General features: G+C 39.7%; 5 protein-coding genes across 5 annotated transcripts; 3 read left to right on the top strand and 2 right to left on the bottom strand.

Annotated features, from left to right (window-relative positions):
* Positions 1-2,710: 2,710 nt before the first annotated feature.
* LOC122051423 (40S ribosomal protein S9-2-like) lies at positions 2,711-4,804 on the bottom strand. The gene is made up of 3 exons (XM_042612562.1): positions 4,646-4,804; positions 3,826-4,207; positions 2,711-3,128 (listed from the first exon to the last, which is right to left on the bottom strand). The coding sequence occupies exons 1-3, from the start codon at positions 4,671-4,673 to the stop codon at positions 2,948-2,950; spliced, it is 591 nt and encodes a 196-aa protein (XP_042468496.1). The 5' UTR covers positions 4,674-4,804; the 3' UTR covers positions 2,711-2,947.
* A 93-nt stretch (positions 4,805-4,897) lies between these two features.
* On the top strand, positions 4,898-6,346 carry LOC122051422. The gene is made up of 3 exons (XM_042612561.1): positions 4,898-5,352; positions 5,424-5,740; positions 5,837-6,346. Exons 1-3 carry the CDS (start codon positions 5,197-5,199, stop codon positions 6,153-6,155), a joined length of 792 nt encoding a protein of 263 aa, XP_042468495.1. The 5' UTR covers positions 4,898-5,196; the 3' UTR covers positions 6,156-6,346.
* Positions 6,347-6,427: 81 nt separating this feature from the next.
* On the bottom strand, positions 6,428-6,996 carry LOC122051424 (calvin cycle protein CP12-1, chloroplastic-like). The gene has a single exon (XM_042612563.1). It carries the CDS (start codon positions 6,940-6,942, stop codon positions 6,574-6,576), a length of 369 nt encoding a protein of 122 aa, XP_042468497.1. The 5' UTR covers positions 6,943-6,996; the 3' UTR covers positions 6,428-6,573.
* A 133-nt stretch (positions 6,997-7,129) lies between these two features.
* On the top strand, positions 7,130-11,044 carry LOC122051419 (DEAD-box ATP-dependent RNA helicase 24-like). Its single transcript, XM_042612557.1, has 5 exons — positions 7,130-7,848; positions 8,238-9,466; positions 9,988-10,030; positions 10,173-10,557; positions 10,798-11,044. The coding sequence occupies exons 1-5, from the start codon at positions 7,254-7,256 to the stop codon at positions 10,847-10,849; spliced, it is 2,304 nt and encodes a 767-aa protein (XP_042468491.1). The 5' UTR covers positions 7,130-7,253; the 3' UTR covers positions 10,850-11,044.
* A 1,230-nt stretch (positions 11,045-12,274) lies between these two features.
* LOC122051420 (probable protein phosphatase 2C 2) lies at positions 12,275-16,200 on the top strand. The gene is made up of 4 exons (XM_042612558.1): positions 12,275-12,693; positions 14,504-14,692; positions 14,781-15,013; positions 15,357-16,200. The coding sequence occupies exons 1-4, from the start codon at positions 12,517-12,519 to the stop codon at positions 15,946-15,948; spliced, it is 1,191 nt and encodes a 396-aa protein (XP_042468492.1). The 5' UTR covers positions 12,275-12,516; the 3' UTR covers positions 15,949-16,200.
* The last annotated feature ends 1,063 nt before the right edge of the window (positions 16,201-17,263 follow it).

The raw sequence follows: 17,263 nt of genomic DNA, 5'->3' as shown, positions 1-17,263 counted from the left end.
TACTCGATGCTAATTTAAAGTGTTGAATTTAAAAGAAATTATAATTATTTTTAAACTTTTTGTACCTAGAAAATACGAGAGGTAATTAAGTAACAATGTTTGACAAAACTTTACATGGAGACTTTATACAAAATTAAAGTTGTGATTCGAGATTTTTCTTCAATTAACTTGTTATTGTTATAATGCTTATTTATTTGTTTTATTAACTATTTTCCAAATTAATATCTAAGTAAATAAATTATAATTTTTAATAAATAATATATAAATTCTATAAATTATAATTATGTAAACATATTATATAAATTAATAAATAATTTAATTAAACTGATAATTAATTAATATAATTATAATGTCTATTTTTTATTATTTTTACACAAATAAAAAGTATAAGTAAATTATAATAAAACATGAAAAAAAAATTAAATTTAAAATTTATATTTTTAGTTAATTAATATTCAAATCAATAAAGTATTAATTTTAAATAAATTATCAAAATTAATATTAATTTTAAATAAAATTTTGAAAATCTCAAAGAATATTTTAAAATTTTAAAATAATTCTAAAACTAATTTTAAAATAAGGGAATCCACGGCTACTATACATGAAGAAGGAAGATGATACAACAACTATTTTAATTTTTTTTATATAGATAAATTGTATTGATTCCTTTTAGGTCTTATATGCAAACTACTAAAAAAAAAATCGAAATACATGAGTTTATACTTCCCTAAACATATCTTAGTTAGGCACACGACTTTTATATTGACATTTATTATGAGTTTGCCAAATTAAATAAAACATATAAGAGATATCAAGATACCCAAACTTTGTTGAGTCAGTTATACCTAGGATATTGTCGTCCCAAGTTATTCATATGTTAAAAGATGATTTGTTCATCCTCTGCACTTTCGTCAATCAATCAATTTGGTTTTAGATTAATACAGAAGAGATAAATAATGAATGACTACTAACTATTAGTATAAATGACCCAGACTTTGGAAACTTCGTCCCAAGCTATCCAACACATCCGACACTGCCAAATGAGCCGCTGATGTGTAGCCAGATTCGTGCCTGCCTTGTTCTATAAAGGTTTAACTATGGAACAACCAAAGAAAAGATGATCCGTGATCTCGTATGTCCGTTGGCACAGCGGACATGTCTTGCAAACTACATACGCCAGCTTGTTTTGATCCAAACCTTGCTATTCGCTAGTTGTCACGTGAAGAATTGGTGCTTTGACATGAGATACGACTTCCATACAACCGTTGCCCTCTTTTCTCTGTGCTCCGTGGCTTGATGCAGTGGTATGCTGCCTTAACATCATGTCGCAGCTTGAAATCGAACCAGCCAGCAAGCTGGTTGGCGGTATAAGGCAACCAGCTTGGTTTGATGGACCTATCAGATCCAAAGTGAATCCTTTTTCCACTAAATATTCCATAAGACTTGGATAGGAGGCGTCCGTAAGTCGTGCAATCCATATCCGCCTTCATATTTCACAAAACATATTACTACTGTCCAAGAGATTAGTGGATGTTTGGAGGATCATATAAATAGTGACAAATAGTATATATCTTATTGATCACTACAAATCGGTAAGGTGAAAAACTAAAGCATTCGATATCTTGAAGCACCGTTTTTACCAATTAGAGCTTGCCAACGATGTGTTGAAGCACCGTTTTTACCAATTAGAGCTTGCCAACGATGTGTGACAAGGTTTGCTTGGGCCAAGAAGCTAATAGCCTCCATCAAAGGTCCGTGGTTGCTGGTTCATAATTTATCTGCCGCAAGAGGAATGCCAAGATAGCGGAATGAAAATGTTTCGCACTGAAATTCCATGATCTCGAGCAACCGGGCTATTGTGTGATCTATAAATTCGACTTGCTGCGATTAGGGAGAACCAGCCCATTATCCGAAGTTCGCTATCGCCGTAATTGTTGACTCATCGGCCCGTGCGAAGAGTAGCAGGTCATTTGCATAAGCTTAGTGAGTAAACTCCGGACCGACACACACGAGATGGAAGTGATAGCCTAGCAGTAGTGAGGTGTCTTTAAGCGACCTCGAGAAGACTTTCAAACAATGTCTAAAGAGGAGGGAAGAGCGGATCCCCTTGCCACAAACCCCTTCTCCCTTTGAAGAAGTGATAGCCTAGCAGCAGTGAGGTGTCTTTAAGCGACCTCGAGAAGACCTTCAAACAATGTCTGAAGAGGAGGGAAGAGCGGATCCCCTTGCCACAAACCCCTTCTCCCTTTGAAGAAATCGTACATAGTTTGATCGATAGTCACCGAGTAGGAGAGGGGCTGATACACTCCTCAATCCATCCAACGAACTGCTGATAAAATTCAAATTCTCAAAGAGCAATAAATAAAAATGACCAATCCACCAGATCAAGTGCTTTTTGGAAATTCACTTTGAGTACACATTTCCACAACAATTCCTGTATAAGATGGATATTCTCGACAATAGACTAATGTTCAAGAACATCAATTGCTCTTTATAACAAATAGAACAAACTAAATGGCCATTTGGATGCTTTGTCAAGTCAAAATGATTTAAGAAAACAACACAATGAAATGTAAATTTAAAAAAAAATAATGAACTAGATAATATTAGATATGAAATGACAGACTCAACCCTACAAAAATTTTTCACTACACCTACATAAATAAAAAAAATACAAATGAAAGCAATCAGCATATCTAAAAAATACAAATGAAAGCAATCAGCATTCTCAGATCTAATATTAAATATGAAATGGCTGGTGTCTAAACAATATAAGATTCATCAGATTCCAAAAAACCAAGTTTAAAGTAAAACTCCAAGAGTTCCAGAGAGGGGAAGATAAGGTGCTAACTCAAAAGGTTCAGAAGAAACTGACAACAAAATCAGCATAAACTGGTTAAATAGGGGAGTAGTAAAACCAAACCATCACATTTGTGATGCATATTGCTCATTCTTCATCTTCTTCATCATCACCGCCAGCAGCCTTCTTTGCCGCAGCCTTTTGGTTCTTTCTCTTCACCCTTCCAGGGCGGCCACCACCGAATGGACTCATCAAGGAGAAGTCGATGTGCTTTCCTGAATCAACCCTCACCATGAATGATGGGATGTTGACCACCTGCCTACCAACTCTGCAAGGATCGTTTGCAAGTATCAAAGACCAACATCGTGTTAAAATATCAAGTGAAGTGTAGAGTGAGGAGATAAAGGAACAAAACTTGTGCAAGTTCAGTAGTATAGTATTAGTTGTTCTTATTTATGATTCATAATTCCATATAAAATGAAGTTTACAGAAAACAATAGGCTCACCTAAATATTTTTAGCAAATTAGAAGGATACAAATGTTGTCACTTGCAAGATTTAGACTTATCAAAATAGTAGCAAGATAAATTATAATAGGGGGGATTAACATGAAGAGAACCAATTGTATATAAAAGAAGAGAAATGAGAAAAAGTTTAGCTTATTGTCAATAAAAGAAGCTAATATGTAGAACCATTACAGGAATGAACTGAAGACCACTGCAGCAGCAGTGTGCTGCTCATTGTCAAATGAGCAACAACACAGTTTAATGAGGAAGATCTATTACAATGACAAAGACATGACTGTTAACTACCATATTTAGATTTCAGAAACCACGTTAGTTGACAAACTTAAAATACTTATCAGTTTGCTAGGTAAGTATATAATTTTGATAGGACACTCTATCTACTGCCTCGATCTTCCCCAAAGAAAATGAACAGAAAAAAACTATTTTTATGAGATAATTTACAAATTACAATTTTCATAAAATTAAACCCATCAATTAAAGAAAAAAAGGAAACATATACCTTATATGGCGCTGTCTGATGAGGACCCTTGCATGGTGAATAGACTTTGCCATCCCTGACTTAAAGACAAGAGTCTGAAGACGACGCTCCAAGAAGTTCTCAACAGTGAGGGCAAGGACATAATCAAGCTTGTTCTGTCCTTCATTAAGGAGTCCATAGCGGTTCATCCGGCGAAGGAGAGCCTCTCCTTCAAAAATACGACGAGGGTTCTTTTCATCAAGTGTCAAAAGCTCCCTTGCAGCATTTCGAATCCTGCTCAGTGCATACTGCACCCTCCAGAGTTCCCGCTTGCAGCGAAGCCCATACTCACCGACCAACTTCAGTTCCGCATCAAGCCTCTCCTTCTCATAGGGACGACGAGGCTTCTTAAATGTCTTCCCATCTGAAAATTTATAGTGTTCCAAGGTTTACCGGTTACAATTCTTAATATTAATCAAGAAAATTGATTTTTTAAAAAGAATATTCAATTTAGCAAGGAGGATCTAAGTTGACGGGACTTCTTAAATATATTCCCATCTGCAAATTTATAGTGCGGCTAGGTTTAACAGCTACAATTCTTAATATCAGTCATGAAATTTTGATTTTTTTTTTAAAGAAAAAAGACTATTCAATTTATCAAGGAAGATCAAAGGCCAACCAGAAATTCCAGATCGCAGATAACACAAACGCTAAAATCGAAATAGAAAACAGATCTCCGCAACAGATAGCCTACACTTCTAAAAAAAACATGAAAAATTAGGAATCCCTGAACAGAGTAGATCCATTTGAGGATAACAAACAAAATCCGAAGGCAAATTCTTAGAGTAGAAGGAAGACTTACAGTTTCTGTAGAAACTGACGTGAACCATGGTTGGTTCTAGAGTTCGCCCCCAGCGGCCGCAGAGAGATCCGAAGAGTGTGCGATAGAGGCACCATCGAATATTTATAGTGAGCTAGAAAACCCTAACCGGGCCCCAGTCTAGGGTATCTGAATTCCGAATGTAATCGGACTTGTGAACCGCAATAGTGGGCCGGGTTTATTCATTCGGCCGGGTTTATTTAAAAGGGGTCGAAAAAATAATTCGACAGAGAAGAAAAAGAACTTTGTCTTCCACTTGGTGCCTTTCTTCTTCTCTTTTCCTGTGTTGCAGCAAAACCGAACTCAGCTGGTAGCTTTTCCTCTGCAATTCCCCCTGAATTAGAGCCAAGGCATCTCTCTGAACCAAGCAACGCAGCCACCAGGCTGAAGCAATTCCATGAATTCGATTCATTTGGATTCCTGTCTTCTTCTTTTGTCCTACCTCGATCAACATCTCTATATACCATTCGTGTCTCCAGCCCCATGCAATCCGTCTCAGAGAGAACTAAGCGCAGGCTATACCCTCGACCTCCATGGCCGTTTCGCACGCCGACCTTTCGCAGAAGACGCAGTGGCGCTGGCGATCTGAGCTCGGCAGTCAGTTCGCCCTCCTCTTCGTCTTCCTTTCCGTGATTGCCGGCCTCGTCGCCTTCGTGCTCTGTCTCGCCGCCGAGGCCTCCCGCTCAGAGGCAATTAGGCGAACACTTGATCTGATTTAGTTTCTCGAACGAAACACATGACCCGTGATTGGTGTCCGCAGGCGACGTGGTTCGCGCTGAGCGAGGAGGGCAACGGGAGGAAGAGCTCCGTGTGCGTCTACGACAGCAGCGGGCGGACGCCGCTGGGCTGCGCCGTCACTGCATTCTTGCTGATGGCGGTGGCTATGCTCGCAGAACACGCCTACTTGTTGGTCGCCGTTGACTCGTCTTCCAAGCACCCGTTCTATGTCTCCTGGCCACAGTCACAGCCGCCTCCGCCCCCCTCTGCGATACCTCACGATCCGCACACACCGGCCACCGCCGCCGTCGCCGCCACCACCATCACGCGGCAGGCCTGCTGCCTCTTCCTCACCGCCTGGTGATTTCATCTTAATTTTACTTTTTTGGGAAACAATATTTATAAATAATTTCATAATTTCATCGTGTCAATCAGTTGAACACTTGGCTGGTGCAGGATCTGCTTTGCCGTCGCTGAGGTTCTCCTCCTCATCGGCATCGGCGTGGAGGCCGGCCACATCAGCAACTGGAGGAAGCCGAAGCCGGAATGCCAAGTCACCCGGCCGGGATTGTTCGCGGCTGCCGGAATTTTCGGCCTAATCTCCGTGCTCCTCGGAGTCGGGGTGTACCTCACGGCGTTGCAGATGCAGAGGCTGCAGCAGCAGCAACAGGCTCATGCCGCCGGCCCGCGGCTTCAGTTTCCTCTTCCCGCTCCGAGCGCGCCGGCGGTGACGCAGCCGCAACAGCACGGCGAAAAAACTTCCACCTCTGCTTAAAGATCATAAAGTTAATAACCATTTGGTCTACGTTACCCTTTCACGAGTTCCAATTGATTGAATTCTTGTACACATCTTTGTTTCTTCTTTCCATTAATTCCAGTGAATAAGGATGCCATAATAAGAGAAGCAACATGAGCTGTTGTTGCTTCTGTATTTGATCGACATTAACAAATTGTTCCTCTTTTATTACCAACGGAAACCAGAAACAAAGCACAAATAGTTTGTTCGATCAACGAATAATGCTCTTGATCTTCAAAATCTAACAATCCTTAATTTCAACAACATAAATTTTATTTGTCGTGGAACACCCATTCCAAGAACCCAACGATCGACACAGATACCAAAAGCAGCAAATCTTGATGAACAACTGATACCAATAAGCTTCTAATTACGGAAGTATTAATCCATTGAAAAGCTAGTCTTCGTAGGTACGGCACTCGTCGGTCTCGGGGTTGTCGTTGCAGTAATTATCCAGAGGGTCGGAGTTGGCTTTGAGCTTGTCCCTCGCGTGGCTGGCCGCCGCGCTCAGCTCCTCCACTTCGTCCCACGCCGCGGCGCACTCCCCGCTCGCCGCGTCTCCGGCGCACGTCTCTTCTGCGTTTTTAATGCTCTCCGCTACCTTCTCCGACAGCTCCAGCGGCGTCGCCGACGCCACCAGTGCCATGCCGCCTCTGCGCGGGTAGAGGACGAGGAGACTCCTGCTACCTCCTCGTAGGGGCTCGGAGAGCCTCGCCTTGGCGGAGACGAGCCCTTTGACCGCCCCGGGGAACGAGGCCGCTGCCATGGTTAAAGCGCTCTGTGTGGCCGAGGAGGAACGGAAGAACAGACAAGAAGTTAAAGAAGAAAGGAGATCGTTCTTATCCTCTCTTAACCAATAGGATTACTCCACGTAAACAGCAATCGAGGATATTCTGAGTGACTTAAAAACTAAACAAAAACTTCGTTTTCCTCATGTGAACGGGTCTTCGGGTTACGGATTTTACTGACAAAACCCAAATCCAAATTAGGGTTTCTCTCCATCTCCACATCTCCGCCTCCCCGCTGCCGAATCCAGAGTTCAAACCCTAATCCCTAATTTCCAATCGAGGAGGAGAGATGTCGAAGCGCAAGTTTGGTTTCGAGGGATTCGGGATCAACCGCCCCGCCACCTACAACTTCGAGAGAACGCCGGCTCCGCAGCGCCTCTACGTCCCACCTACCTCCCGCGGCGGCGGAGACAACCATGAGGATGCGGACCTCGACAACATCGACTACGACCAGTCCGACTCTCCCGATCGTCCTATTGCAGGAGGCGGCGGAGACGACCTCGAGATCGACCCGCTCGACGCCTTCATGGAGGGGATCCAGGAGGAGATCCGGGTTCCGCCTCCTGCCTCTACGATGTCGAAGGACAAGGGCGAAAGATATGATGACGAGGACGAGGACGACCCTGTGGAGAGCTTCTTACGATCGAAGAAGGATGCCGGGTTGATTCTGGCATCAGAGGCTCTTCACGCTGGGTATGATTCAGATGAGGAGGTGTATGCTGCAGCCAAAGCAGTGGACTTAGGGGCGATAGAATATGACTCAGATGATAACCCGATTGTCATGGATAAACGAAAGATCGAGCCCATTCCGGCATTGGATCATAGCACTATGGACTACGAGCCGTTTAACAAGGATTTCTACGAAGAGAATCCTTCAGTATCAGGTAAATTTCGTAGCTTTCCTGCTGTTTCTATGACACTTAAGTCAATTGTGTTAGTAGTAATTTTCTCTTGTGTACTAAAACATCCCTTCTACATATTGTGTGACTGTTGTCATGTAAGTCAGATGACAATTTGGACAAATGGGATGGAAATTTTAAAATGCTTTGACCTTCAAGATCTGACAGATGTTCATGTTGTCTGTCTGCTAACTTTGCTATATTGATATGTTATAGTGTAGAAAACCTTTTTACCAGTATGGTTTCCATGTCACAGTTGTTAGGAATTTTGAGGTTTGCCAACTTAGGATGCTGAAAGAGCTATTTAGGAACCAATGTGCAGTATTATGTTTTCATCTGTGATTTTTAAGGTTTGTTTTTTGTTCATTTTGTAGGTATGAGTGATCATGAAATTTCTGAGTACCGGAAAACTTTAGCCATCCGAGTCTCGGGTTTTGATATACCAAAACCAATCAAACTCTTTGAAGATTGTGGGTTTCCTTCTCCGCTAATGGGTGCTATTGCAAAGCAGGCCTATGAAAAACCAACAACAATACAATGTCAGGCTCTCCCCATTGTACTGTCTGGTAGAGATATTATTGGCATTGCAAAAACAGGTTCCGGTAAAACTGCTGCATTTGTTCTCCCTATGATTGTTCATATTATGGATCAGCCTGAAGTTGACAAAGGACAAGGTCCAATAGGTGTGATATGTGCTCCAACAAGGGAATTGGCACATCAGATATATCTAGAAACTAAGAAATTTTCAAAACCTTATGGACTTCGTGTTGCTGCTGTGTACGGTGGGGTATCCAAATTAGATCAGTTCAGAGAACTCAAGGCAGGTTGTGAAATAGTTGTTGCCACTCCAGGAAGACTTATTGACTTGCTTAAGATGAAGGCTCTGACAATGACTAGAGCAACTTATCTTGTACTAGATGAAGCCGATCGAATGTTTGATCTTGGCTTTGAGCCACAGATTAGGTCTATTGTTGGTCAAATTAGACCTGATCGACAGACTTTACTTTTCTCAGCTACTATGCCATACAAAGTTGAACGATTAGCAAGAGAAATTCTTTCTGATCCTCTAAGGGTTACAGTTGGTGAGGTAGGAATGGCAAATGAGGATATTACTCAGGTTGTAAATGTAATCCCTTCTGATGCTGAGAAGATGCCTTGGCTTCTTGATAAGCTACCTGGATTGATTGACGATGGGGATGCTCTTGTATTTGCCTCAAAGAAGGCTACAGTGGATGAGATTGAAAGTCAGTTGCTTCAGAAAGGTTTCAAAATTGCAGCCCTTCACGGGGACAAGGACCAAGCCTCTCGCATGGACATTTTGCAGAAGTTCAAATCAGGAACGTATCATGTTCTTGTGGCCACTGATGTTGCTGCCCGGGGACTTGACATAAAATCGATCAAGTCAGTTGTTAATTACGATATTGCTAGAGATATGGACATGCATGTCCATCGCATTGGTCGAACAGGCCGTGCTGGGGATAAAGATGGGACTGCATACACTCTTATCACACAAAAGGAAGCACGGTTTGCTGGTGAATTAGTGAATAGCTTGATAGCTGTTGGTCAGGATGTCCCTGCTGAGTTGATGGATCTTGCTATGAAGGTATGGCTTATAAACTTTTTATTTATCCATTATGTACATTGAGTAATTATACCTTACAATGGTTTTTCATTTTTGCCGTTGTTAGTTATGCTTAGGCCATACCAGGTTAATTTAAGTTCTTGTTGGCTTTTATGAGAAGCAGTCTTGCTGTGTCAATGAATCCTGATATTTGGCTTTTGCTGTAACCTTAATTTAGTTCTGCGTGCCTAAAGTCTATTTATTCTGGTCTTCCATTAAAATTATCCTCGGCACCAACACATTTATAATTTTAAATACTACCATTTGCCAACGAGGTTGCTTATAATACTTATACGATGGTTATGAAACATCGAGTGCATTGGAGCCTTGATTCTATCAAAATTCTACTGTTTTTTTCATTGTCCAACAAATGAGTTAAGTTAAGAGTGTTGTATCTGTTTTTTATGAAGCAACCATGACCTTGTAAGCTGAAATGAATAGCAAGAAAACTGTTTTGTTTTCTTCTCTATAAATATGTTCATTGAATCTTCTATTAAATTCAGGATGGGAAGTTCAGGGCTAAACGTGATGCACGAAAAGGTTCTGGTATGTGTATTATTTCCATGCCATTCTAGTACAGTTTAAAATAAATGTGTTTTTCATGTGTGGTATTTTTTTTTTTTGTGGAATGTACTGTCGTAAAACATAACCATGTTCAGTATGTTAACATAAAGAAACTCTTTATCAGGTGGGAGAAAAGTTGCAGGTAGAGGAAAAGGTGGTGGCGGAGGTGGGCGTGGTGTACGAGGTGTGGACTTCGGACTCGGTATTGGCTACAATCCAGAGACTACAAATGCAGCAACACCTTCTCACTCTGTTCAGAGTAATAGATCATCTACTGTCAATTCGTTGAGAACCGGGATGATGGCACAATTCAAAAGCAATTTTGTGGCTGCCTCATCTAGTACTAAGGGTAATGTATCCTCCATTGCAAGGCCAGCCTTACCCGGTTTTGTCTCTGGTGGTTCGATCGGAGGGGATGGATACAAGGCACGCTTGGTTAATCCTTTTGTTCCCGCTTCCAAGGACGGAGAAAACAAAAATGAGAATAACAACCACAAGGGCTCTGAAAGGTTAGCCAACAAATAAAAATCTCGTATTGAGTTGAAACTATAAAAATATGTTTTCTTTAAAACTAAACTGTCATGATGCACTATAACCAGATGCTTTGTTCGATCCATTGTAGTCGGTATTGAGTTGAAAAAAGCTTAAGATCCATATGGCTGATTTCAAATACTTGAGAGTAGCATGCATTTGTTATATCTTTGCCTATTTTTATTGTCTCTGATTCGTTTTTCTCCTTGTGATTGCAGCTCAAGACAGAGGCCCCGAGAAAGAAAACGTCCTTCCGGATGGGATCGCTAGGAATAATGTGTTCCTTGTTGGGATGCACTTCATATATTGTTTATTAATCTGGTGAGCGATAGTAAATGCTGCAATGCATGGTTCCATCAATCAAATATTTTTTATTTCGTCGTTGTAATGTGTTTACGTTGTTCATTAGCTAGATGTGTTTTTTGTATTCAACCTGGCCATAATCTAGTAGTACCTACTGAATTATCATAGGGTCATGGATGGTGGAAATTTAAATACATACTGCCTCAGAACACAAATTAATCTATGAACAAGTCAGTTGACCAGGAAGTCAGATGTCACAAGTCCAACTAATCCAATAGGCTCGTTTGTTGTTTTTTTTTTATGCTAAGCCTTGTAATTTATAAAACTATAAAACAATTTTGACTAAATCTTTCCGTTATGGTTCAACCTATTCAACATTTCAACTAACCCTCTTTTTCTACGGTCAAACATTTATTATTTTGCTCTCATGAAATAATCATTTTGTCTTGATTAATTGAATTGCTCGAAGGTTGTGCTGGTCAATGCCCTTGACGTGACATGCTTTTGAAAAATATGTAAAAGTTTTTTTTTGGACATGTTGACCAATTTTATTTCATGTCTAAAATATACTTCTTGAGAATTAAATACGTGTAATGTAGTTCATTGCTAAAAAACATTTATATATATATATATATATCCTCTTATAATGGTTTAGAATTTTAAAAATTAAAATATGGTTTTAATTTTAATAATGAATATTTTGACTGCGGGATGAAATATCAGTGGCAGTTTGGTATTTGATTAAATCTTTAAGTTTTTTTTTTAAAAAAAAACTACAAAAAAAGAAAACTAAGGGGAGTTAGGGGGCGTTTGGTACGCGTGTTTTTTATTTTTATTTTCTGGAAAATATGTATTTTCTGAAAAATGATGTTTGGTTTACGTTTTTCACACGTGTTTTCTGAAAAATTGATTATCATTTTCTAGAAAAATAAAGAATGACAAAAAATTATTTTTTATTTTTTAGAAAATATGTATTTTTTAAAAAATGAAAATGAAAATGATACCCTAAAATTTCACTCAAAATTAAGTAGCGGGTCGATTTTATTCGATTCACAACCGGTTCGATCCAGCCTAGATTTTTTGATCTGTTTTTTTTTTTTTTTTTTTTATGGATTAGTGAATGAGTCACTTATATATTGGACCATAACTCTCCATGAATATATGTAAATGATCTTTTTCTCATCCAAATAAAAAAAATACGGACGAGAGGATCTGCCCTCGGTTCGATCGGACAGTAGGGTCCTTCAATCCGAGACGTCGGCAAGAAGTGGCACAAACCCGCCCGTGCGATATTCATCCTACGGTTCGTATTTAACCATCAGCGGTAGGGCACGATTGTTAAGGCACTCACGTGGGCCTCGGCCTTGATAATGGCGTCTCCGTCTCCCTCATCGAGCTAAACGGCGCTTTAGGACCGTGATGGCCATTTGACGACGTCGTCGCGCTTGGAGTTTTGGGAATCCACATGGTGGTTAAAGAAAAAGAAAGTCCCCAAATTTCCTCTCGTGTTCTTCGATCCGAGATCGCGCAGATACAGCAGCGGGCTTTCTAGGAGGTAATTCGATCTATCTTTTTTCGCTAGCTATACGATTGGGGAAGAAGAAGAAGAAGAAGAAGAACGGCCGTGGTTGGAGATGCTCGTTGAGGCGGAGGTTTCTCCCTCAAAGTTGCCGGTGCTCGTCGTACACAGCCGATGCGGGTCCGGAGTCGTCGAGGAGGTCGTCCAAGTGTCCGAAGCAGCTGCAGCTTCAGCTGCGGTTTCCGGTGGGGGATCAGATAACGTGGAGGTTGATCTTACGGTTTCCGAGATGGTGAGTTTTGATTTTGAAGTTTGTTTTTTTTTTCCCACTAGATTTGTAGGTAACTCTTTCGTGTAGTTGCGTGTGCTCTTGTTGTGTTCCTTCAGGCGGGGAGTGAAAAGAAGCTCCGTTATTCGTCGATTCAATTCAATTTCTCAAGATTTTGAGAATATTACTAGGAAATTTTTGTTTATCCTTGTTTGATTAAGTATATTTCAGTCTGGCGCTATATTGTTAAAGAAGGGGAAAAAAATCTGTTGGTTCTTTACTGTTTCCTTTGGCTAGGTCGATTGTTTGTAAATGATTTTTTTCTTTCTTTCTTTCTAGCTTTTGATGAATGACTTGAAACGTAGTTGATTTTTCATATCGAGCTTGAAATTTATTTCTGAATTATTAAGAGTAGTTGTATGAATTCACGCATGCTGATTTTTCATTTGAGCCATTTCTATCAAATTCATGGTAAACGTTTCTCACTTGGCACACAGGGATTGCAGGTTAGATTTAAAAGTTTACAAGGATAGGGTGGATTCCACCTTCATTCTCTTAACTTATGTAATTTCTAGGCATGCAATTTAGACTAGAAATAATTGAATGCTAGTAGCGATTCTAATTTATGTTTTTTTTCAAAAGAAGTTCAATTGTCTGACCATAAACTTTCAAATTTAGGATTCATTAAAAACATTTATAATTATTCACAGTTAAATACAATTATTATTTATCTACGAGATCAAAAAATGAATTTAATGACATTCAGAATTCAATGGCTGGTAAATTTTCATCAATTAAAATAAATCCGGCAATATAGTTGATTAATTGTGGAAGGATCTATTCTTAGAAAATAACAAATTGTCCCTAAAATAACAATGACATAATCTGTAGTTTAGGAACACATAAAGGAACCCGGCATATAGCATAAATGGTAAAATAATTTTAAAAAGTGCATGATATGTTGCCTTATTTTATGTTATCAAAGGCTAAAAGCATTTGTCACTGTGACATCTAGTAACTTAAATGACAAATTGAGCCCACGTGAGACCACCATACTATATTCAGACAACAGTGTTATCATGGCTTTTATATTTCAGCATGTTGCTTTTGATCTACTAGTTTTTCTTCAACTTCCATCATTGGTTACTTTTTTCTCTGTTGCTCAGTTATTTTTGTTGTTCTTTCTTCCCTTCAAAAGTTGCAAGTTTAAATTTTCTTCATTTGGCTTTCAGGACATATTTCATATTTCTTGTAATCCATGGTGTTTGTTCTTGTACTCTATTATGATTAAAATTCAATGATCTTTGGTGGCTGCTTATTTTGATCAAGTAGCTAAGTCTCTAAGAATTAAGAAAGTTGATGTTGTTTGGATCTATAGCCTTATTAGCTGAAATGTACAGCATGACAAATGGTATTGATATCTACAAGCACTGCAAATGAAGATTGTAAGTTTTCTAATTGTGCTTGAATGGATGTAAGGTTTGCTGAAGCTGGATATGGTGGTAATAGTATGATGCCTTAACCCTACAAGGGCATCACAAAAAACTACATATTGTTAAGAATCTTTTTGTCCTGTCAATTTCATAGTTGAAAACATATCTTTCAAAACTAATAATACGTTAGGTTGCAAAAGTTTCAATCGAGATCCTATGTAAAGAGATTTGACTCATCTATGAGGTTTTTTGGTTATTCATTTGCTTTCTTCTTTGAAGTGGATGTATCTGCTTATTTATTGTTGCATGATGGATATAGATCACATACAGTTGCTTTGGTTCCCGAAAGAAGTTTGTGTGCTCAAGTAACAAATTATGTATATTTTTCTATGGTTTGACAGGGCACAAGATCATCACTTGCCTCAGTTAATTCTTTTAGATCACATCAATTTGTTCCTAATCTTCGTTCTGGTAGCTTTGCCAATATTGGACCTAGGAGATACATGGAAGATGAACACATTCGCATTGATGATCTCTCGGAAAATCTGGGAACTATGTTTAGGTGCCCAACACCTAGTGCCTTTTATGGGGTAACCTATTAATACCACTTGATATATGACCTTATTAATATTTGCTGCAGATAATAGTTTTGTTACAAGAAAAATCTTTGTTACACAGATTTTTGATGGCCACGGAGGTCCAGATGCATCAGCCTATATTAAAAGGCATGCCATTAGGTTCTTATTTGAAGATGCTGGCTTTCCTCATGCTGATGAACCTGATGAGGATTTCATGAAATCAGTCGAGGACTCAATCAAAAGCGCATTCCATCTTGCTGACCTTGCTTTGGCTGATGAGTGTATTAGCAGTTCTTCTGGAACCACAGCACTCATGGCACTGGTATTTGGAAGGTAGGTAATTCTGAAAGCAATCACATCAGGCCTTTGATATAGTTGCATATGTTTTGATACTAAAACACAGTTTTACAAGGATTTTATTTCTTGTTGGGTGGTCATTGAAGAGTCTCAGCTAACTGTGAACAACGACGTATCCATAAATCTGATGTATGAGTCATCATGTATCAGTTTTATGAACGTATATGAGTTGTAGTTTTGTCAAGGATCTTTTTGACTCATACTGTATTTGATTGAATGTTCAATTAGTGATACTGTTGATTGCTGAATTATTAGTTCTCACTTGGTCCTTTACTCTTAGCATGTTGGTTATCTCCATCGTTTTCACAACCGTGTGCAGGCTGCTCATGGTCGCCAATGCTGGAGATTGCCGAGCTGTTCTATGTAGAAAAGGTGAAGCAGTTGAAATGTCACAGGATCACAGGCCCACAAATGCAGTCGAACGTCAGAGGATCGAGGCATCTGGCGGTTACATTGATGGCGGTTACCTCAATGGTGTGCTGTCGCTCACTCGCGCCTTGGGAGACTGGGACATCAAAGAGCCTCGAGGCTCTCCTTCCCCTCTCATCGCAGAGCCCGAGTTCAGGCATGCCCTTCTATCAGAGGATGATGAGTTCCTAATTCTAGGATGTGACGGCATATGGGACGTGATGTCAAGCCAGCACGCCGTTGACATAGTGAGCAAGGGACTGAGACGGCACGACAACCCTGAGTTGTGTGCTAGAGAGGTAGTTATGGAGGCACTGCGGCTGAAGACATTTGACAATCTTACATTGCTTGTGGTCTGCTTCTCCGACGAATATTCCAGTCCTTCCATGCTACAAGGTGAACAACAACAACCGCAGCTCTGCGGATTTAGGTGTTGCAAAAGCCTGTCAATCGATGCACTTTGTAACCTTAAGAGCTGGTTGGGTAAAAATGGCCAGAGTTGAGCTTACATGATCTTTGTAAATATCTGGAAGGGACGACAAAATCCTGAAAATTACTCTGTGATCCTGTTTTGGCTGAATTAGAGTGGCCATAATCATAGAATAGCCAACCAGTTTTGTAGTTTTCTTAAATTTGTTCTTCCTGTCGTCCATTATTTTGATTGTAATAATCTTAGAGGGTTATTCTCTGTAAATAATATTAAAGTAGGTATGGTGTATCAGATTGACTTATTATTATTGTTTTTTTATGATTGATTACGTGTTTAATTAAAACAAAGTTTGATCAGGACGCATTATTTTATTTTATTTTAATTTTTTTTATTGCTGATTATGTGCAAGAATTGTTGACCATTCTTTGGGGCACGTTGAAATTGCCATCTTTACTAAAGTATGCTTTATTGACTTGTAAAATATTCATTCTATTTAACATTTATTTTTTTATTGTTTTTACGAGTGCATAAAGTAAGTTGCTATTTATGATAATGGCAGTGCTTTGGTGAAAATTTTCCAATTTTTGTAATATGCACGACGAGCTGAGAGGAGATTTCTTGGACCACTGTTTTTAGTTCAGGGATGTGCCATTCGAATTTATAGTCGGATCGTAGTCGTGATCCGGTCGTAATTGATTGTGATCCCTTTCAGTGTTCATTGTTTCCACCGGATTATAGTTTTTATTCGGAGCGGGCGGTCGGAGACCGTCCGAAGACCTCTAGTGGTGGATAAGTGGTCAAGTTATTGGGTGTCGAGCGAGGATGTCCTTCGGACGATCTTCGGGCACCCGCTCCGAACAAAAATTATAATCTGATGAGGATGATGAATCCTAAAAGGGATCACAATTAATTACGATTAGATCAGGATCACGATCTAATCATAAATAAAAGTGACACATCCATTGAATTATAAAAAATGGTCCAAGAAATCTTAGCTCCGACGAGCTTACAAAGTGCCACGTCACGGTGGCCGCCAGCGAGGTTGGTGTGGCTACCGCATCTACCGAGTCAATTTTCTCTTACTCCGAAAAATCTGGGCCGTCAGATCTTTCGTGATTCGATGGCTATCCTGGCGCATCCGTTCTGGACCTCTGAAACGTTTGTACGAGTAACCTTTACAAATGTCCTACCCGTCTTATGATTCGACACATCGGAGGCAAACTCTCTGGGGTAAGTGAGATGTAACCAGTAAGTTGGGTGGCATAAACAACCTAACCTAATTCGAGAAAACATTAAGTTTTATTATTAACCCGTTGAGAAGGTACTCGGATGCTACCTGTATTTCTATTCCCCTTAAACGTGGACCCCTGAAATGGAGTCAGATCAAG

This window comes from Zingiber officinale, chromosome 3A (assembly GCF_018446385.1).
Source record: "Zingiber officinale cultivar Zhangliang chromosome 3A, Zo_v1.1, whole genome shotgun sequence".
NCBI classification, from domain to species: domain Eukaryota; kingdom Viridiplantae; phylum Streptophyta; class Magnoliopsida; order Zingiberales; family Zingiberaceae; genus Zingiber; species Zingiber officinale.
This window is presented reverse-complemented; position numbering and strand designations above follow the sequence as displayed.